The sequence below is a fragment of the Anguilla rostrata genome, chromosome 8 (genome assembly GCF_018555375.3).
Source record: "Anguilla rostrata isolate EN2019 chromosome 8, ASM1855537v3, whole genome shotgun sequence".
Classification (NCBI taxonomy): domain Eukaryota; kingdom Metazoa; phylum Chordata; class Actinopteri; order Anguilliformes; family Anguillidae; genus Anguilla; species Anguilla rostrata.
In genome coordinates, this window is record NC_057940.1 from 2,135,885 (window position 1) to 2,158,816 (window position 22,932).

At 48.4% G+C, this 22,932-nt stretch overlaps 1 protein-coding gene across 12 annotated transcripts in view; it reads right to left on the minus strand.

Annotated features, from left to right (window-relative positions):
* Nucleotides 1-22,932, minus strand: part of LOC135260514 (disco-interacting protein 2 homolog C) — a 177,930-nt gene that overhangs the window by 21,803 nt on the left and 133,195 nt on the right. For 8 of the 12 annotated variants that reach the window (XR_010331600.1, XM_064345782.1, XM_064345784.1 and 5 more), the window contains 15 exons: nt 22,335-22,399; nt 21,975-22,068; nt 21,317-21,436; nt 19,497-19,611; nt 17,231-17,370; nt 15,837-15,973; nt 14,924-15,132; nt 14,063-14,177; nt 11,647-11,848; nt 9,930-10,039; nt 5,655-5,735; nt 4,597-4,720; nt 1,629-1,750; nt 708-819; nt 347-456 (listed from right to left, as the gene is read on the minus strand). Coding sequence is in view for 11 of the 12 variants with exons in the window: in XM_064345782.1 (XP_064201852.1) it covers nt 347-456; nt 708-819; nt 1,629-1,750; nt 4,597-4,720; nt 5,655-5,735; nt 9,930-10,039; nt 11,647-11,848; nt 14,063-14,177; nt 14,924-15,132; nt 15,837-15,973; nt 17,231-17,370; nt 19,497-19,611; nt 21,317-21,436; nt 21,975-22,068; nt 22,335-22,399 (1,856 nt within the window). In the remaining variant the exon portion in view is untranslated. The remainder of the gene's footprint in view (nt 1-346; nt 457-707; nt 820-1,628; nt 1,751-4,596; nt 4,721-5,654; nt 5,736-9,929; nt 10,040-11,646; nt 11,849-14,062; nt 14,178-14,923; nt 15,133-15,836; nt 15,974-17,230; nt 17,371-19,496; nt 19,612-21,316; nt 21,437-21,974; nt 22,069-22,334; nt 22,400-22,932) is intronic. The other 4 variants (XM_064345786.1, XM_064345780.1, XM_064345776.1 and 1 more) reach the window with 1 other exon arrangement.

Genomic DNA, 22,932 nt, shown 5'->3' on the forward strand with positions numbered 1-22,932 from the left:
CTGGCAGCACACCGCACAAACATGGCGACCTTTACTGTATAACTACAACTCCAACAGTACATTTTATAAAATAATACACATATGTTTGCTGCCCTGCGATAGATTGGCGGCCTGTCCAGGGTGTAATCCTGCCTCTGGCCCAATGCACGCTGGGATAGGCTCCAGCACCTTGTGCACCCCTGCCCAGGAATAAGCGGGTATAGATAATGCATGGATGGATATACGTTTGTGGTCAATATAAGCAGACGAGCTCAGTTCCAGGTTTGTGGTGAATATCACAACGCCCTGAGAACACGAGAGCGTTTGATGAGCGGAGCAGGTGTGCGTACGCCCCCCCCCCCCATACCTTCACCCCAGCGAGCATGCCCGTGGTGGACACGCTGAAGTCCAGGTAGGCCAGGGTGTCGGGGTTCGAGGGTTTGTACAGCAGGGGGGGCCTCTTCTTTGGCAAATCATCTGGAGAAAGAGAAAGAGAAGGAGGAGGGGGGGTCAAGTCTTCAGCTTATAAGGTACCACTGAACACAAGTCCCTGTGTGTGGTGTATATTGTTCAGTGTGAGTGTGTGTGTGTGTGTGTGTTTGTGTGTATGGTGCTTGTGTATGTGTGGGTACCAGGTGTGTGTGTGTGTGTGTGAGTGTGTGTGTGTATGGTGCTTGTGTGTGTGTGTGTGTGTGCATACCAGGTGTGTGTGTGCGTGTGTCTCCTACCGGTGTCCAGGACAGGCGGCCATGTCCTGACGTCCACAGCAGCTGAAGCTTCCTTCGACCGCAGCAGCTTACAGATCACCTGTGAGGTCATCACACAGGCCGAGCGACTCACCTGTACACACACACACACGCACGCACGCACGCACGCACGCACGCACGCACACGCACACACACCATGCACACAAACATACACACATGTACACACACACACACACACACGCAAGCACACACACGCACATATACACACACACACACACACACACCATGCACACAAACATACACACATGTACACACACACACACCATGCACACAAACATACACACATACACACACACGCACATATACACACACACACACACGCGCACACACGCACACACATATACACACACATACACCATGCACACAAACATACACACATGTACACACACACACACCATGCACACGAACATACACACATATACACGCGCGCGCGCGCGCGCGCACGCATGCACGCACGCACACACACACACCACAATGCACACAAACATACACACATGTACACACACACACACCATGCACACAAACATACACACACACAAAAATAAAGTCTGTTATTTTTTTTTCTCTCTTTTTAACAATCATTAGGATCCTTAAATCCACTTTAGTTATTTGCTGATCATTTAATTATTTCTGTATTTTCTCAATTCATACAGAAATGCTATAAAAATACAAACACGTGCATATTACATACATTATGCATATAAGCATTGCACATTGTAACACAACATCTCACTCTGCATGTGAATTTCCCCCCATTTAGGTCAAAAGAACACCCCTGGGGATTCTGGGACGTTTCCTGTCGCTTTGTTACAGAGCCGCGGTGGTGTATCTGCGGGCAGCGAGCGGGCACACGTTCGGGCGCACGGGTTCGGGCGCACGCACCTCCACGATCATCTTCACAGTGGGCAGGGTGGTGGCGATGTTCTGGGGATGGGGGGGCCGGACGGTGATGGGCACGCAGCCGGCGTACAGGCACCCATAAAACGCTGCAATCAGGTCAATCCCTGCATGCAGAGGAGAGGGGGGGGAGGGAGGGAGGAGGGGGAGGGACAGAGCAAGGGGGAGAGAGGAGTGGTGGGGGAGAGAGGGAGAGGGAGGAGAGAGATGGAGAGAGAAAAGAGGGGGACAGAGGGAGGGGAGAAGAGAGAGGGAGAGGGAAAAGGGGAGAAAATAGAGAGGGAGGAGGGGGAGAGCAAAAGGGAAAGAAAAAAGATGGAGGGAGATGGGGTGAGACAGAAAGAAATGGAGGAGAGAACGAAAGGCAAGACCAGGGAGAGAAAAATTTGAAAAAGTGAGGGAGGGAGGAAGTGAGAAGTGAAGAGGGGGACAAGAGAAAAAGGGAGAGGGAGAGAAAGACAGAGAGAACTCTTACTCTGTGTTTGCCATTTATCACAGCGGGAGCGAATGCAGAAGCTAACACGCTAACTCCAGCGGCAAGGTTGAAGCAGAGACGGGCGCAGGAGACGGCTAATTGAAAAGCTCTTTCAAGCCCCCCCAACCCCCCCCCCCCCCCCCCCCGTCAGTGCCCGTAACGCTTCACTGAGCTCTTTTCACCGAACGCTTTGCTCGTTCGCCGTCCCTGAAATGCTGGCGGGCATCTCGCGGGGAGAAGTCGTCTCTTAAAAACTCTGCTACGCTACTCCTGAATCACAAACACAATGTCGCTCAGGAAAAGCCTCCGGAACGCCGCGCCGCGCGTCGGCGTGGAGCCGGATTACGGAAGGGACATGCGTTCCTCAGAGAAGCCTGCGGCTCCAGCAACCTTCTGCCGGGACGGGGGGCAAAAAAAAGACTCTTCTGTTTCGCGTTTTGTCAGTAGAACAAGGACCCATAAATTAGCAAAAGGTAAATTTTTGCACAGATATGAGAACGTATCAGGGTTCATACACTTTTTCACCAATGATTTTCAATGACTTTTCCATGACTTCTCCACAACCTTTAACTGAATTTCCATGACCAAAACAAATGACTTTATCTCTGCGGGACGATTTAAAATTATTTATTGTAACACTAAGTAAACTTAGGTCTGCATCTGAAACATATGGTGCCTCTCTAAAACAAATAAACACCAGACAGACACACTTAGATACATTCTCTCATATTTTAATTCGAATAGTTTAACATTTTTGTCAATGTCTCAAAGCAGGGCTCGAAATTGCGACCATTTTGGTAGCATACGCTCCCGAAATTTAATCTGTGCGACCTCGAAATATAATTAGGAATTTTTTTGCGAGTGCAAATAATTGTTCTGGTGCGACCTTTTTTTTTTTTCTTTTTCGAGTCGAACGTCTCTTTCTCTGTACATTCGCTAGTTAGTACACTCAGTATGTGCCTTGTGAGCTGACGGTGACCCTTCTAACCAATCGTGAGCTTGACATTCTTACCTTTAATGCTGATTTTAAATAGGTTAATATTAGCCTTCAATCACCCCTTTCGCTGCACTCCACTGTCACGCGACACAGAGAGCTAACGCGTTAACTAATGTTACCTGAAGACAAAAGTTTATGTTCAATCTATTAGCGTTATCGAAAGCTGAAAAGTTGAAGCGAAAGATTACGGCATTTAAAAAAAAATGTTAACGTAGTGTTTTGTGTAGCGACCTGGTTGAAACAGCTAATTTCTCCGATGCAGTTTACCGGAGGTTGATTTATATTCATATTAGCGGTATTAATGTGACAAGAAGCGCTTTGTCGTTTGAATGCATAACACGCAATTGCTTGAAGAGTCGACACATTTTAGGCGTGACAGTTTAACTGTTACTTGTAAACAATACTTTTATATTGTCGTTTATCAATAAAAAATCGATTGCACATATTGTTGGTGCTCCTTACATTTTGGTGGGTGCTCCTAACTTTTTGAAGTTGGGAGCACCAGTGCTACCAAGTAAAAAAGTTAATTTCGAGCCCTGATATATTATTGAAGCTGCACTTCCCTGGCATATTGTCGGCACAGTAGGGCCTACGTTTACTAACTGCTACATTAGCAGAAGCGTGCCTGTTGGGCGTGCCTGTAAACAGACTGAGCCAGACCGAATTAACTTCTCTCACCACCAAAATACCGGGAAGGTTACGTGCCAGTTTACGTTTTATTACTATACATACTATTTTTATGATTGGATTAATTAGTAATTATATGTGATGCAACTTTAGCTATATTTCCATTACTTTTCCAAAACTTTTCAAAAAATATTATTTTCCATAACTTTTCCAGGGCCTGGAAATTGCATTTTAAATTTCAATGACTTTTCCAGGTTTTTCATGACCGTACGAACCCTGACGTATGTCGTTACACAGAGCTGTGTGTATGCACAGAACAGCTTTCTGGGTAATGTAGTTCAGCCAGAGACACTTGTCTGTTCAAGCCCAGGCCTAATGCAGTGCTGGATACCCTCCAGTAGGTTGCATGTGCAACACAAGACAATATATATACAAATACAGGAATCAATCTAAACATAGATGTAAACGCAGGTACGTTACAGACAGGATTGTTTAATTAAAGGATCAGAAGATATTTCTCCACTAGTAAGAAAAGCTGTGCATAGGTGCAAAAATGGCCATTAAAAAATAAAAAATAAAAAGTTGCGCCATTTTGGCATCCATCACAAATATCCAGTGAAACACTGGAAAAAGAGAAAAAAGGGCATCTCTTGTGTGTGTGTGTGTACGTGTGTGCGTACGAGAGTGTATGTGTGGGTCCCTGTGTGTGTGTCATAGCCATGTGTAGCCATGCTGAAATGCAGGTGAGGTTACCTGTGTGTGTAGCGATGCTGAAATGCAGGTGAGGTTACCTGTGTGTGTAGCGATGCTGAAATGCAGGTGATGTTGCATTTCTGCGGCTCCGTGTGACCTACCTGGGGGGTAGACGAGCGCCACGTGATCCCCGTCCTGCAGGTGCCCCCGTTCCGCCAGCATGGCGGCGATCTTCTCCGCCCGCTTGTGCAGCTGGAGGCAGGTCAGCGAGCTGGCTATCGTCCCCTGCGTTCAGAACATACATCACGCTAACGTGCTATCGTCCCCTGCGTTCAGAACATACATCACGCTAACGTGCTATCGTCCCCTGCGTTCAGAACATACATCACGCTAACGTGCTATCGTCCCCTGCGTTCAGAACATACATCACGCTAACGTGCTATCGTCCCCTGCGTTCAGAACATACATCACGCTAACGTGCTATCGTCCCCTGCGTTCAGAACATACATCACGGTAACGTGCTATCGTCCCCTGCGTTCAGAACATACATCACGCTAACGTGCTATCGTCCCCTGCGTTCAGAACATACATCACGCTAACGTGCTATCGTCCCCTGCGTTCAGAACATACATCACGCTAACGTGCTATCGTCCCCTGCGTTCAGAACATACATCACGCTAACGTGCTATCGTCCCCTGCGTTCAGAACATACATCACGCTAACGTGCTATCATCCCCTGTGTTCAGAACATGCATCACGCTAACGTGCTATCACACCAGGCTAACGTGTAATCCTCCCCTGTGTTCAGAACACACACCATGCTAACGTGCTATCATCCCCTGCGTCCATAAAATACACCCTGCTAACGTGCTATCACACCACGCTAACATGCTATTGGGTTGACAGAATACACCATGCTAACGTGCTATCGTCCCACGTGTTCAGAAAACACACCACGCCAACATGCTATCGTCCCCTGCATTCAGAAAATACATCACGCTAACGTGCTATCGTTCCCTGCATTCAGAAAACAAACCACGCTAACGTGCTATAGTCCCCTGTGTTCTGGAAATACATCACACTAACGTGCTATCGTCCCCTGTGTTCACACTGAACAACACTGTAATAATGTGCAGATATGAAAATTAGCACGTGGCCGCGCCGACCGGTCGTTGCGCACGCGGGCTCTTTATTCAGCGGCAGGAGGCGGGGCACTTACCCGAGAGTTCAGCAGCGTGAAGAGCACGTGGTCTGGGGTGGTCTGCGCCCTCCACTGCAACACCTCTGACAGGAACAGGAACTAAAGACACACAGAGGAGCCGCCAACTGAGTGGCCAATCAGAAGGAGGCAAACCCGCGGATCCACTAGCACCACACAAGCAGACACAGCCAGCTCCCACACAATCATCGAAACCCAACACCCGCCATACACACACCTCTTCAGGGCTAGTGCAAACCCGCAGAAGGAAATCACATCACTGCACGGCTATAGCTGACCACATACACATTTTTCTCATTGTTTCTGGTACCTACTGTAGCATTACACTTAACTGAGACAGTTGGCCAAGCTGCCACAGGGGGCGCACTTCCCAAATAAACACCATTATGAGAATGACTGAAGAGTCACAGAACTGCTTGTGTTAAACAGGGAGATTCCACTTGTAATTCAAACTCACTCAGGGGCCATTTTACTCCATCCACTAGTCAATTTCCACACAAAGAATCTCAAATAGCCATGTTACACTTTTTTTTTTTTTACAATACACGCTTTGATTTGTACCATCAAAATGATGATGTAACAAATTCAACAACACGTTGCATGCTAGAAAAACATGTACAGTGCTTCTGGGTTGAATTCCAGATAACCCAAAATAAAAGCAATACAGTCGATAAAGCAGTCTGGTTATGACTACCTACATGTAAGGACTATCAACTGATATTTGTCCTTAACTTTGATTGACAATTAAACACATCTTTCTATTTTGGTGATTCTCTCCCATTTTTGGGAGCACTGCATTCCCCAAGCGCATAAAAACAAAATTATTGCATCTAATTGTGAGTCAATGTTAAAGATGCATGCTGATTGGATACTGGGTCGTATAACAGACTTGTGTGCGATCTTATCAATGAAAATTCATAACTTTCTTGTCAGCATCTTGTAACAATGTAACATGGTCTAAAAAGGGCTTTTTGATTGTTTTTTTAAAATTAAATTCCGTGAGAAAATTCTGCATTTTCCATGAGCTGAAATAAAAGCACAAGGGATATTTAGATTTCAGCGCATGCAAAAAGCAGTATTTTCTCATGGAAAACTAATCATTAGGATGCTAATAGTAATATACAGTAAATAAAAATCTTGTGATAAAACATTGCAGCAACAACATCAGACCACCAGTATCATTAAGATGGCATTCACACGATTAACGTGGATAAATTCAGTCACACTGACGCCACATCCATACTCAAAGTGCTCCTAATGTTCCAAAAAAAAAAAAGGACTAAGAAATGCAAATAAAGATTAATTTCCCATTCACACTTAGGGCCTGATTTTCACGTGGACACACACGGGGATGAAGATATTCTACAGCATGCACGCAGAACATCTGAGGATGGTTAGAAAAAAAAACACAGACCCATAATTCTGTGCAAAACAAAATTAAAATGAGGGGGATAATATGTTGACTAATTGTAAGAGTGTAGGGGAGAGTTTAATGAAGCGTTCAAACCACAAAAATACCCTCCGCATCACAATGAAAATGGATATGAATAGATATGAATGTAAATGGGTATGAATGCGTTTTACAAACAAGTATTTTTCTTATTTCTTGAACTAAACCAAAATGTACAAGCAGGCAAGTACAGAATTAAGTTCCTTATACTGGTGAAAAGAGTTAGGGTTTATTTTTATAATAGTCAGTAATCCAGAGGGATTTTACTGGTTCTTAAAGGGTCTTAAAAGTATTTCAAATAACCACTTGTACCCGTGTCTGATGATAACACTGCTATACTCATGGCTCTAAATGCATGTTATTTTCACTATGAAAAGCAGTGGATTACATTTCTGTCCCTATAATAGATAAATAAACTATTTCCTCTGGCTGGATAAATGGGATCCACTTCCTGTGCAAATGTACAAATTTTACAGATGTTCACAGCTGACGTCCATATAGATTCAAATTTGACTTCGTACAAAGCGACGGTAAATTGAAAATCGATTTCGCTCCTTTCAGACGGCATGAAACAGGAGCTCGCTCTTAATTTGCGAATGTGTCCTCTTGCCCGTCCTGCTCAACAAAGACACGATTTTTCTTTCTCTCCGCTTTCCCCGTGTTAATGAATCTCGTATATTTCTCTGTCAAGGGCGGTGATTTGCCGAGTCTGAGCTTCTGGGCGTGCAGCAGACTGAACGATCGTATGGGGGTAGTATATTCAAAGTGTTTTTTGGCCTTTAAAGCTCTCGTTTATTTCAGGCGGAAAGCACACTGTAATCGAGCCATTCTTCCCGCTCATTTTAACCGCTAAGACACAAACAGACTCCTGAAACTATTGGATAAATTTTCCTGATGATTCATCCGTGAGAAACAGACTCAACGCCAGTTAATAACTTTTTCTTCAGCACATTTTTTTGCGCGTTAAGTCGACTGAAGGCTGAAAATGCTTGTGAAGAAAGAAAGTAACACTTAAAAGTTGCTCGTTTGTTAAGTTGAACACTGGCCTTCAGAAGTTCAGTTTTAAATCTCACAGGCCATTTTGGAACCAGCAACTGACTCACAGACGCACGTAGTGTATATATAATAACATAACACTATCAAATTACAGACTGAAGAGTCCCTTATTGTGCAGAAATAAATGCAACAAAAAAAAAAACTAATAATAATAATCTCCAGTAAGCAGAAAAGGCTTTTTTCGCGCCAGCCATTCCCTGAAGACTATCGCCGACACGGTGTTCAGGACTGTAAGCGGCTCCATTTCGCCGAATTCGGCACGGCGCATTTGATTGGCCCAAATCGCCCATTTGATGTTTAACGCGGTACGGGAACGGCTTAGGACTCCGCGAGAACGAGACGGAGACGGAAAGGAGACGATTTCGCGGAGAATGCGTTTACTTTTATCTGCCCGTGCAGGCACAGCTCGACAGACGCTTATACCCCCCCCCCCCCGTTCACCCCGACCCAGCCGTGGCTCAGCCAGTCCCTTCCAGCATGCTCTTCTCTCCCAGGAGTACCTCAGGATGTCGTTCAAGAGCGCAGTTACCAGCATGCATACAAACTTACGATTCACCCTTTCTCTGTTTTACACAGGAGGCTAATACTAAGCTAGGATAATTAAAATGGACATGCAGCCATTTCTATTATTTATTTAACTTATTTTATTTCGAGTGAACAGTGAAAAATATCCAGATTAAAATCAGCTTTTCCCATAGCACACCTGTCGGCAATAGAGCACGTTGCCATAAAAATCCCTGCTGGATTCACATAAAAACTGTGTGAGAATTCTGCCGTGAAGCCTTACATCTTAAAAATTTGCCGCTGTTTAATTAAAATATAATTCCTAATGCAACTCCAATGTTTTATTATAGTGTCATATCCCCATGTGCAATAGTATAGTTATAGGCAAACTGGAGGGATTTCAAAAAATATTTTCGAAACAATTCCCAAATGACCTTTTAACCTTGAGCCTGAGAGACTCAAGGCAGCGATGCTTCTCCGCGCATGATAATCATTTTTAATTTGCACCCCTGTGATCCTTTTTTTATTCACATTATTTTAACACAGTCTCTCGGGGAGCTATGGAAACAGTCTCAGCTTTCTGCATTATCATTGAGGAGTAATAAAACGTTTTTAAAAAGCCACTAAAATCTGCTATCGAGTGGCACCTGCGGCGTACGGTGTGCTGCCGATTCGCGTTACCGACCGTCTGTCATTCTCCCAGGTTACCGAACGACTCCAGGCTCAAACTACCTGTACGACACTAAAGCTGTTCTGGTAACAAAATGGCTCCCGAGTGCTGTGTGTGTCTCTGGGGCGATGAAAGATGGAGCGGAGAGAAAAAAGATGATAAACTGTGAAAACTGGGTGAGCCATAGCCAGGGATAGCAAATAGGAATACAGCAGTCAGCAAAAACAGAGAGTGGGGCTCCACCAATCACAGAGTACGTTAGTAATGGGCAACAGAACAACGGCGATGATGATTGGCGGATACCTCCTGCCTACACTTCCTGTCTCCATGTGGGTGTTTTAGCCAGGAAGTAGCCAGAAGGTATCTAGCACTCAACTGCTATGCAGTTGGTGGAGCTCCTTTCTGTTCACCAGTTAGGTGATGTCAGAGCTGTCTCTATTTTACTATCCTTGGCCATAAACCAGGGGGAGCAGGGTCACATGGACATGGATGGGCCAATGAAACGTGGAGTAGCCGCAGGGGGGCGTGGCCTCCATGGTTTAATTGACGCAGATGGGTGTGGATGAAAATCAAGCCCTGGGGTCCACACACACACCTTCCTTGCCTGGTCATTGTCCTCGATCTGCCCCAGGTCCCGGCCGCTGGCCTGGGCGATCCGCTTCCCCGACACCAGGTTACCCACCATCACCGACGCGGGCCCGATCTCTGCAGGGGAGGAGAGGCATTTACACACATTAACACGCACAGGTACACGTGCTCATACACAGACACACATACACATACACACACATAAACACACACGCACGCTCATACACATACACACACACACACACACATACACACACACGCAAACACACATGTATACACACACACATAAACACACAAACGCACGCGCATTCACACACGCAAACACACATGTATACACACACACATAAACACACACGTATACACACACAGAAACTCACACACACACACATGAACACACTCGCACACACACACACATATGCACGCTCACGTACACATACACACACACACACAAACACATAAACACACACGTACAGTATACACACACAGATACACACACACATACACACACACACTCGTACGCATGTCCTCCCTTTATCAGCCAGTGTAAAAGCTGCCACAGCGTTCCATAAGCCAGCTGAGAGGCGGGATTTACAGTGACTGACAGGGCAGACGGGGCACGGCAGAGCCAATCACAGCGGAATGAATGGGCTCTCCCGGGCGCAGGCAGGTCACACTGATACACGCCCCCCCTCCCCCCGTTTTACAAAGAGCCGCGCAGACCGCCTCTATAAATCAGGATCAGCCCCTGAGGGGGGCCGGGGCGGGGGGGGGGGGAACCCCGGGAAGAACCGCGGGTGGGGAATTTACGGCTCCGATAATCCCGCTAACTCCCGCCAGGAATCTCCCGCTTAACCTGATCAATCGCCGCGCGGCCGGTCGATAGCAATGCTCACGGCGCTCCCGCCCCGCGCGGGACGGTCAGGATAAAGATCCTCAGCAGTGCCACACAGAGCGGTCAGGATAAAGAGCCTCAGCAGTGCCACACGGAGCGGTCAGGATAAACACCCTCAGCAGTGCCCCATACAGAGCGGTCAGGATAAACATCCTCAGCAGTGCCCCACACGGAGCGGTCAGGATAAACATCCTCAGCAGTGCCCCACACAGAGCGGTAACCTAAAGGTCACAGGTTCGATTCCTGGGTGGGGCACTGCCGTTGTACCCTTGAGCAAGGTGCTCAACCTGAATTGCTTCAGTATATATCCAGCTGTACAAATGGATGCAATGTAAATGCTGTGTAAAGTGTTGTGTATGTCGCACTGGATAAGAGCGTCTGCTAAATGCCTGTAATGTACTGTAAAGAGAATGGAGAGACTGAATAAACAAGACACAGCCAAGCTAGCAGCTATCCAAAGCTTTAGCTTTCAGCTCTGAGGTGTCTATGGTGTTGATTAAAATATAAACCATGTGACACTGCCAACGGTACGAGGACCAAGAGGAGGCCTGTGTCACATACAGCAGGGTCAGACTACAGCGCCTTCAGGTCACATGGTCTGAGGCATCTAGGTTTTAAGACTCAGGCCTAGTCTGTACCTGTAAAGTGACAATTAAAATAAAAAACTACACCCTCGGGTGATAGGAGGGGAGTAACACACAGCCAAAATCCTCTGTGCTAAATCAGCTGCAGCAGAGCAGAGCCCCCATAGGGAGCACATGGGCTCTGTCAGAGCTGGTTAAATAACGCAGCTGCAGCCGCTCACCAGCAGGGGGAGCTGTGGCGCGCTCACCTGGCTGTTTCTCCCGCGGTTTGGGCAGGTTGGTGACGCAGGTGTGGGGGCACATGAGGACGTTGCAGGGGTGCAGGGACCCCTCCAGGAACAGCTGCTTGGTCTCGGACAGGTGGATCCCGCCCAGCGGCGTTTTGGGGAGGGTGTTTGAGGGCACGAGCGCCAGGCAGTACACCCCCACCTGGTGAATCCCGTCGATGGCCTGGCACAGGTGGGAGGGGAACGTTACCACAACAGGTAAAAACGCTTTGACAAAGCCCTGAGAAAACAGTCCACTAACCAAACTGAATGAGAGAGTTCAGTTTCTGAAAACATACCATACCTTAAGAGTTTAACTATTTTAAATTGCACCAGACAAGCTTGAGCTCAACTACTGCAAGCTGGAATTAATTTGGGCTTACCAGGCAGGACAATCACTTACATAAATACATAAATGGATAAATAAATACTAAAGCAATATTACTCTCTATTGTTCTCTATTTCAAATATAGTGTTTTCTCCAGGTTCGCTTCTAAGACACCAGAAACGAGAATATCTATACACGGCAATGGCCTCGATTAGTCATCATGTTCTGTAGCAAAATAAATAAAGGAACGAAGAAAAAAAAAAACGAAAAGGGTGAGATTCACAAGGTTTATGCACCTCAACAACAGGGTCAAATCAGACCTTATGGAGAGCGTGATTTTATTTCTGTTTCTGTTCAGTTTCAAAAAGCAGCAGGACTGCTGTGGGGCAGATGGCCTAACAGGTTCAGCCTCACTCTCCCGGATAATTATTTAACATGGGCACAGAGAGAGAGGGAGGGAGGAAGAGAGAGAGAGAGAGAGGGGGGGGAAGAGAGTGAGAGAGAGAGGGGAGGGGGAGGGCGGGGAGAGGAAGAGAAAAGAGAGAGAGAGAGGGGGAGAGGGGGGAGAGAGGGAGGGAGGGAAAGAGAGAGGGGGGGCAGGGAGAGGAAGAGAGAGAGGGGGAGAGGGAGTGGCAGAGAACTAAAGGGAGGAAGAGAGGGGGTCAGGGTGAGAGAGGGAGGGATAGAAATGGGATCAAGTGGAGAGTGACAATAAGAGGGAGTGAGACAGTGAGAAAGAGAGAGTGGAAATAAGATGGAAGTGAGGGAGGAGGAACAGTGAAAGAGGAAGAGGGAGACAGAAGAAGAGATGTGAAGAGAGGAGGGGGGAGAGTGAAAGAAAGAGGGGGAGACAAGAAGAGATAAGAGAGAGGGGAGGAAGTGGAGCGGTTGGTGTTGCTCTGGTCTGCCTGTGTGTGTGGTAGTGTGGTAGCAGACAGGGCGGGCAGTGGGGAGAGAGGGCCGGGGCAGTAGGGGAGGGGGCGGGGCAGTATAGATGGGGCTGGGGCAGTAGGGGAGGGGGCGGGGCAGTAGGGGAGGGGTCGGGGCAGTAGGGGAGGGGGTCGAGGCAGTAAGGGAGGGTCGGGGCAGTAAGGGGGGGGTCGGGGCAGTAAGGGAGGGGGGGCAGTAGAGATGGGGCTGGGGCAGTAGGGGAGGGGGCGGGGCAGTAGGGTGGGGGCGGGGCAGTAGGGGAGGGGCGGGCAGTAGGGGAGGGGGTCGGGGCAGTAGGGGAGGGGGCAGGGCAGTAGGGGAGGGGTCGGGGCAGTAGGGGAGGGGCGGGGCAGTAGGGGAGGGGTCGGGGCAGTAGGGGAGGGGTCGGGGCAGTAAGGGAGGGGGCGGGGCAGTAGAGATGGGGCTCGGGCAGTAGGGGAGGGGCGGGGCAGTAGGGTGGGGGGCGGGGCAGTAGGGGAGGGGCGGGGCAGTAGGGGAGGGGGCGGGGCAGTAGGGGAGGGGGCGGGGCAGTAGGGGAGGGGGTCGGGGCAGTAAGGGAGGGGGTCGGGGCAGTAAGGGGAGGGGGCAGTGGGGGGCGGGGCAGTAGGGGAGGGGGTCGGGGCAGTAGGGGAGGGGGCGGGGCAGTAGGGGAGGGGTCGGGGCAGTAGGGGAGGGTCGGGGCAGTAAGGAGAGGGGCGGGGCAGTAGAGATGGGGCTGGGGCAGTAGGGGAGGGGCGGGGCAGTAGGGTGGGGGGCGGGGCAGTAGGGGAGGGGCGGGGCAGTAGGGGAGGGGCGGGGCAGTAGGGGAGGGGGTCGGGGCAGTAAGGGAGGGGTCGGGGCAGTAAGGGGAGGGGGCAGTGGGGGGCGGGGCAGTAGGGGAGGGGTCGGGGCAGTAAGGGAGGGGGCGGGGCAGTAGAGATGGGGCTGGGGCAGTAGGGGAGGGGCGGGGCAGTAGGGGAGGGGGTCGGGGCAGTAAGGGAGGGGTCGGGGCAGTAAGGGAGGGGGCAGTGGGGGGCGGGGCAGTAGGGGAGGGGTCGGGGCAGTAGGGGAGGGGGTCGGGGCAGTAGGGGAGGGGGCGGGGCAGTAGGGGAGGGGCGGGGCAGTAAGGGGGGGGGGGGTAATAAACAGAGCCCCTCTGACCTGCAGCACGCGGCTCATCCACTGGAAGCTGTCCTCCTCGGTGGAGTCGGGCCGCTGCTCGGCCACCACCACGATCCGCTCGTCGTGGAGCACCGTGATGGAGAACACGGCGATCCTGCGGGCACAGGGACCGCGCCGCGCCATTAGCCTACGCGCTCGCTCGCGCTAATTTCTGCTGCTTTTCACGTTTAGTTAGCGATTACCATTAGCCAATACAGTTCGCATTTAAACCATTAGCCATTACGTTGGCATTTACCATTAGCTAATACAGTTCACTTTCACCATTAGCCATTGCGTTAGCATACACACTAGCCTTTACAGTAAGCATTTAATGCTAACCTTTACCGTTAGCATTTACTGCTAACCTTTACCGTTAGCATTAGCCTTCTCGATTAGTATTCACCATTTAAGCTTTGACCATGACTATGTCACCAGCGCTACAAGTACTACCGTTATTTTAGTTGTATTTAAATTTGTTAGGTAATTAGCACATTTCCTCACCCGCGGCAACTTCACATCTACAAGGTAATAACAAAAACAAATGTGATATTTAACAACTTTCAAACCAATACATAATTGCCTATAAATACACCATACTGTGTACACACACAAACTCCATTCATACTTGTAATCATTCCCTATCATTAAAAAATTTCACTTGCTCTGAAGGAATACTGGATACCCATGTCATAGACCACTATCATATTTCGGAGGTGGCAGTATTGGACAATGTTTAGGGTCTTGTAACTTGAAATTCCTTCAGTGTATATCCAGCTGAGTAAATGTATTGTGTGTAAAATGTAAGCTGTGTAAATGTCTGAGAAGGCGGAGCTTGTGCTGGAGGCGGGGCCTACCGCTCACCTTCCCCTGTACACAAACTTCATTGGCTCCACCGCCAGCGCCGTGGCGACGATGTCATCGGCGTTGTGTCTCCGCCCCCCCACCACCATCAGCCCGTCCATCTTCCCCGCGATGAAGACCAGCCCCCCCGGGCCCACGAACCCCAGCAGGCCCGTCCTGGTGAAGGGGTACTCGCTGATGGGGGCCCCGGAACTGCTCATGGGGAACACCTGCACCCCAAAATCAGAGCTGTCAGATTCACACATCTCCGGCCCGAAAGCGCTTAGCAGGGATCAGAAATAACTGAAACTGCAGTGAAACAAATGCAGTGTGTGTTTCAACAGAAAATGGTGGGAATGCAGCATACATGAGAGACACGATAAAAGCATTAAAGCAAGATTTAATATTCAAAGATTTCAAGTACTAAAGACCAGAGTTAAAGAAGAGAAGAGGTGAAATAACATTAAAATGCAACACGCTTCTTCCATTAGTACTCATTCCATTGCAGCACACTGACACGCCGCCCAGCACAGAATGCTCTTAGTGTCAGAACTCACTGTGTGCGATGAAGATGAAGGCTTATGGAATACTGCCCGCGATCTAGGATCAGTTTAGTCTTTTATCCATAAATGCACTGGTTAGAATATGGACAGGAAAAACTGATCCTAGATCAGCGCTCTTATTCTGACACGCGCTATGAATACGGGGCTAGGACCTAGTGTACATGTGCCTGTGTAAAAAAAGGAAGATGCCCAATGCCCTTTGAGTCCGCTAAATAAAGGAGGACTAAACAGGTGCTCAACAGCCAGGACAGTCGGACTATAGAGAAGGACTCCTTACCTGGGGGACCAGCCTGAAATAAGGAACACTGGAGCTGGCTGAATTAATGAACTCTTATTTTGAATTCTTTGCCCCCTGACTCGCGACCTCTCACCTCGAAGGTGTTCTTGGTCATGCCCGAGAGGCCGTAGTAGGACGTTCCCGTGGCGATGGAGCAGACGCACAGCTCCCCGATCTCGTCCGTCCTGCAGAGCTGGGGAACGCTGTCCGGCTTCACCACGCACATGAGCGCTGCGGGGGGGGGAGGGGGGGCAGAGACGCCATTTTAACATTTTTGCGGGCCAACCTCAAAGCTTCTTCGCCCATTGTGTTCACCATGCTTTTTTCCAGGGCTTGTCCCCCCCAGAGGGATTCTGACTTCTTCAGAAAATAAGGTCTGTGGTTAACGTAGGCCTGAGAGAATTTTGAAACTACACCGGTTATGGCGCGCAGGCGGGGCTAGTATGGAATCTTGAGTGGTGGTTGGCGGAAAGCAACCGTTGTTGTAGTTTCACTATAGCAACTTTTTTTTTTTTTTTTTGCAAAGCACTGTGAGTGATGTGTAAAAAAAAAACCCACTGTATAATTTATGACTGTTATCCTGACGTGACCCACGTCTGCAAGCCCATAAACACCCCTGCAGTGTAAAGGCTGAGTGCGCACTTTCACTGTAAAGTTTCTCTGACGGCCCTGGAATCTTCAAAATAGAGAGAGGGCCAATGGGCCGTTAAAATCGCTGCGACCCCAACGATTTCCCAGAATTCTTAATGAGAATCATGTTGAGCGGGGGAGTGGGGGGGGGGGGCTGTGGTCTTATCTGTTAATTAAGAGAAACAGGAGAGACTGAGGAGGGATTGGTACACAGTGTGTGTGTGTGTGTATGTCTGTGTGTGTGTGTGTCTGTGTGTCTGTGCGTGTGTCTGTGCGTGTGTAGGAATTTAATGGACATCTGGGCCCAACCCTGCAGGGCTGTTAGTGAATTTCTACTAAACCCAAACTGTGCCCTTCTGAAGCTGTCTGAGCACTCTTAACCACCTTCCCCCCTTTCCCTCTCTCCCCCTCTCTTTCCCTCCCCCCCCCCCTCTCTCCCCCTCTCTTTCCCTCCCTCCCCCCCTCTCTCCTCTGCCCGTCACTTTCCTCCTCAGTTAATGTTCTTAAATGAACATTCAAACGCTATTCTAATTCTAATGCTGATGTCACAATCACTGCTGGTGACTGAAAGCACTGGAGTTCTAGAACACTGACTGAAGAGTTAAAAAAAACAAACAAAAAAAAAACATTCCAGAGCCCCTCTTCTAAGGGTTAAAAATTGGTGGGTCTACCACTCTGAACAGCTCTTCTTTCACCAGGCTCACAGTGGAGAGGCATGAGCCTGGCCCGAACCAGAACCAGAACCAGAACCAGAGCCTTTATGACACCAAACAGGGCAGGAGGAGGAGAGCTTTGTTCTCGTTATTTTTGCGGAGTGGGTGTTTTTCGTGGGCGGGGCTTGCCCGACGGGCACGCTACCTCCTGGCATCACCGTGCCCACGTCCTGCACCGTCAGCACGGAGAGCTTCTCCTCGGAGTCCACCCGGATGACCCCGTGGCTCAGCCCCTGCATGGACAGCACCCCCCTGCCCGGGGGCAGGTTACTGTCGTCTGTGGGCCTGCAAAAAAGAGGAAAAAAACAACAAACTAAATATTAATATTATTATTATAAACTTATCCCCCCGCCCCTTCTCCCCAGATGTGACGTTGGTCAAACCATCTTGGCTGTGCGTTAGTGGAGTTTCCTGACCAGGAAGGGGAGTTTTCTGCCAGCATTGTGATGTCACAACTGTCTGATCCCCAGGAAGAGGCCTTGCACGAGGCTGCAGTGACCACAACTGCACCAGGGCGGTGTGTGTTTGTTTAAGCGCTAAATTGAAACCGTAACCTCTGACCTCTGGGTGGGTGGGGAGAAAGATCGCTGAGGTTTGACCGGCTGTCGGTTCCTTGCGTTTGCGTTTTTTGAAGCCAGCTCTTTAACGAAATGACGCACATAATCCAGACCACACCGTTAAAGGTCAGCTGGCACTTATTTAGTGTGTGAGGCCCACATGCACTGAGTTTTACAAAGTTTATACCACGGAGAAGGGACTGGCAGTCCTTATCAATTCTATTAGACTATTAGGTTCATTTTGTTAACCAGCAATTTTTGAGATTGCGCTAGAATCTGTAACAGATGTCAAATTACACTCCTGTAATCTGAACTATTTCAGAGTACGAGCTATATTATCTCTTTGTGTTTTGAACTAAATATCAGCCAATATTAGGTTTAAGAAAAACAGAAAAAAGGAAAGTTTAATCTTCAGACCTGCTACGGTATCACCCTGTTGAATTTTATCAGCTGGAATTTTATCAGGTTTTCTGTAACTTTTGTATTTTTATACGCATAAGCTGGAGGGTGTGCATAGGCTTTCCTCTCAAATGCATTCATATTTCCCGTGACTCAAACTTTTAAGGAAAAATGTCAGAGTGTGAGACATGAGTTCTTAGTGCAGTTGTCAAATTCTGAGGAGTTTGGGCTTCTTTTGAGACTGAATTCCAATGTGGAATATGTTTTCAGACAAAACTTCCTTTTCCGAAAGTTGTCTTTCTGCACAGCATTGCTTCTGGCAGGAAGAGGAGGGCTTATGGCCGTGGGGTTGCCCAGGGTAACCAAACAAGAATAAAGGTGCATCTGTGTGTGCTACTGTAGGTGTAGGTGTGTGTGTGTGTGTGCGTGCAACATTCAGTGACAGTATTTTGTATAAGGTGAACAGTACAACTGTACAGGGAGAGAAGTGTGTGTGTGTTTCTGTGTGTATGTGCGTGCGTGCGTGCGTACGTGCATGTGTGTGCGTATGTGCGTGTGTGTACTGTGTGTACGTATATATAAATAGAGAGCAGGAACCTGCGGATAGCCACGGTCAGGGCCTCAGGAGAGCTGTGTGTGTGTGCGTGTGTGTGTACAGTGTGTGTGTGTGTGTGTGTTTGTGTTTGTGTGTGTACAGTGTGTGTGTGTGTGTGTGTACAGTGTGTGTGTGCGTGTGTGTGTACAGTGTGTGTGTGTGTGTTTGTGTGTGTGTGTGTGTACAGTGTGTGTGTGTGTGTGTGTTTGTGTGTGTGTACAGTGTGTGTGTGTCAGTGCGTGTGTGTGTGTGTGTGTGTGTGTGTTGTACAGTGTGTGTGTGTGTGTGTGTTTGTGTGTGTGTACAGTGTGTGTGTGTACAGTGTGTGTTTGTGTGTTTGTGTGTGTGTGTGTGTACAGTGTGTGTGTGTGTGTGTGTTTGTGTGTGTGTACAGTGTGTGTGTGTACAGTGTGTGTGTGTGTGTTGTGTGTGTGTGTGTGTACAGTGTGTGTGTGTGTGTGTGTTTGTGTGTGTGTACAGTGTGTGTGTGTCAGTGCGTGTGTGCGTGTGTGTGTGTCTGTGTATACCGTACAGTAGCAGCGCACAGAGAGCTGGTACCTGCGGATAGACACGGTCAGGGCCTCAGGAGAGCTGTGTGTGTGTGTGTGTGTGTGTGTGTGTGTGTGTGTGTGTGAGTGTGTGTGTGTACAGTGTGTGTGTCAGTGGTGTGTGTGTGTGTGTGTGTGTGTGTGTGTGTGTGTGTGTACAGGTGTGTGTGTGTGTGTGTGTGTGTACAGTGTGTGTGTGTGTGTGTGTGTGTGTGTACAGTGTGTGTGTGTCAGTGTGTGTGTGTGTGTGTGTGTGTGCGTGTACAGTGTGTATGTGTGTGTGTACAGTAGCAGTGCACAGAGAGCTGGTACCTGCGGATAGACACGGTCAGGGCCTCTGGAGAGCTGGCACAGGGGCAGATCACCTCAGCTCTCAGCCCCTTGCTCTGGAAGACGTTCAGGAACGCATCACAGGAGGAGATGGACCCTGCGGGGAGAGACTGTATTTATACACAGGTACACACTCATACACACCATTACACATACACACACACACACACCATTACACTTTTTACCCACAATTCATGAATACAGCTGGATATTTACTGAAACAACTCCAGTCAACTGGCCTGCTCAATGGTGCAACAGCAGTGCCCCACCTGGGAGTCAAACCTGCAACCTCTTAGATACAAACCATAACCATTACACAACACAGCAACCCGCGATTACACTATATCTCAACTACGATGGGTTCAGCAAGCAAACACACCGCCTCTGTTTACTCGTATGTTTCAAAGCCACAGCGACACGATGCAGGAAGCACGGCCGTCCCTTCGCTCAAATTCACCGCGATGCGATTGGTGCGTCTGCATCACATGATCGTCAGACGCCAGCAGCGGGACCCATTCCGCAGATCCCGGATTCCGCTGTCGCTTCTGTGAATTATTCCCCAGATGTTTGAGTCTTTCGGTTTTAATTTCCTGAGATAATGAAGTCGGCATCGAGGCAGTGATTCATCCCCCAGCCCCCAGCTGTGCTGGTACCGCTCTGTTTCCATGCAGACAGCGAAGCCGACTTTTTAATTTCTCATAAATATACAGCTTCAAACCCCGACGGTGTGTTTTTTTTCATCATGGCTGTTCATCCATTACAGTACAGCCATCGTTCATCTATTTTTCATATTTGTTTGTGTGTGTGTGCGTGCGTGCGTGTGTGTGTGTATATATGTGCGTGCGTGTGTGTGTGTGCGTGTGTGCACGTGCGTGTGTGTGTGTGTGTGTGTGTGGGTGTGTGCGAAGTGGAGATGAACTCACTCAAGCGGCAATCACAAGAGAATTTTATATGTGCGTGCTATTTTTAACCGCGCATAAATATTTACTCTATGACATCAGAGCCTCCGGCCCTGCCTTATTTTCCTCCCTGGAAGCTCTGACGGCTGTCTCAGCTCATCGCCGCGCTTCCTGCTGACTCATAGCCGCGTAATCGTCTCCCCTTCTTAAGTTCGACGGTTTCGCGTTAAAAACCGCGCACCAGCGACCTTTCGCTAGTCCTTCAAAGAAAGCACTCAAAGCCCGTTTCCGTTTCTATGGAGACGCTGCCACTGGAGCTACCCGGTTTTCGGTCCTGTGCACCAACAGTATCTTAGCGTTTCACTTTCTAGTTATTAATATTTTTTATTAATTATTATTTTCTTATTTTTCATTTTTGAGGTAGTTGAGCTCCCTGTTTTGCTAATTCCACATAGCTTATTGATCTTTTGGTGTTTCTCCACTTTTTCAAAAAAGCATAAATTTAATCTTATCGTGTTCACTGTTTCCTGTGTCATGCTGCGTGAGTGTAAAGCACATAAAGCGCTCGACAGACAGCCTGTTTCCACATTATTCTTATGATCGTTACGCCAATGTGAAATGTGCAATCAAAGCCTTTAAAGCATGGGGGGGGGTCCAATCTCATCCGAAAAGGGCCGGTGTGGGTGCAGGTGCTTGTCTCAGCCCAGAATTACGACACCCTATTAAACCAATTAACTGATCATGGTCTTCAATCAAGACCTTGGTAAGTAGAATCAGGTGTCATAGTGCCCGGCAAGAACAAAAACCTGCACCCACACCGGCCCTTTTCAGATAAGATTGGACACCCCAGCTTTAAGGGGTAATTTGTGGATGGGACGGGCGGGGTCTGGGTGGGGTCCTCACAGGGGTTGGAGCCGTCGGCCACCACCAGCATTCGGAGGGAGCTGAGGTTGACGTCCCGCTGGTCCCGGTGCGCCACCAGCGCCCAGTGCATGTCCCGGGACTTCACACACGCCACCTTAGCTGGGGGGGGCAGAGAGATGGAACGCTAAATATCATTTATTAATATATTTAATACAGTATATATAATACACCATATGTCTGTTTCTGTCTGTGTTCACTGTATTAAGTACACTCATGCAGCCTGGGTTGATGGAAATAAGTCGCTTTTGATGAGAGTGTCCACTTACAGGAGAATAAATAATAATAACAATAATAATAACAATAATAATAACAATAATAATAATAATAATAATAATAATAACTGTGCTGTGGGGCTCAAAAATGCAGAGCAGATGCTCACACACACACTCACACACACTCACACACACGTGCGCACACACACACGTGCACACACACATATGCTCTCACACACACACACACACGCGTGCACACACACACACACACTCATGCACACACACACGCATGCACACACACACACACACACACACACACACACACACGTGCACACACACATATGCTCTCACACACACACACACACGCGTGCACACACACACACACACACACACTCACACACACACACACACACTCACACACACACCTTTGTACTGGCACACCTTCTGTATCCAGGACAGCGGGTTGACCTTCATCAGCGAGTACGGAATGCTGATAACGTGCATCATGTTCATCACACTCTGAGAGAGAGAGAGAGAGAGAGAGAGAGAGAGGGGGGAGAGAGAGAGAGAGGGAGAGAGCCAATCAAAGCTTCCATCCATCCATCCATTATCTATATCCACGTCCGTGCGTGCGTGCATGTCAGAATAATTTAGATTCCAAAACAGTGCAGAGAACCTCCAGAACTAAGTAAAAGCGATCAGGCTCCTACGAAGACGACCCTAAATTAGGACCCTTACCTGAGAGTGGGGCGGGACTATTCTGTCAGAGTGACACTGAAACTTACCGTGAGGATGCCGTGCCACAGCCCCACGTCCTTCTTAAAGTCCAATACATTCACTATGGTCTCCGCTGGGGGGGGGGAGAAGGAGAGGGAGAAAGAGGGGAGAGGGGGAGAAAGAGATAGAGAGAGAGAGAGAGAGAACACAACACAGTCTCATTACATTGCACTGCAGTCACATAGACAGGGCATACTGCTACTAACAATAACATGCATGAGTATGTGAGAATGTAAAGCGTATAGACACGGGCTGAATGTGTGTGTGTGCAAGTGTGTGTGTGAGCATACACAAGTTTGTGTGTGTGTGTGTGTGAGAGTGAGTGTGTGATTGTGTGTATGTGTGTGTGTGTGTGTGTGTGTGTATCTCTCTCAGTATCTGTAGCTGCCCATGTGGTACTTACGCATTTACATACATAAGGCAAGATAGATATACATTGATATACAAACAGAATAGTTAGTGGTAAATTCCACTGTGTGCTATATAACAGGCATAGACATGGTATTTAAAGAGTTAGTGGTTAAGTACACTGTGTAGCATGAGACAGACAGATATAGCTGTATAATGCAAGAGCAGTACAGTGAAATTTGTGGTGTAGGACAGACA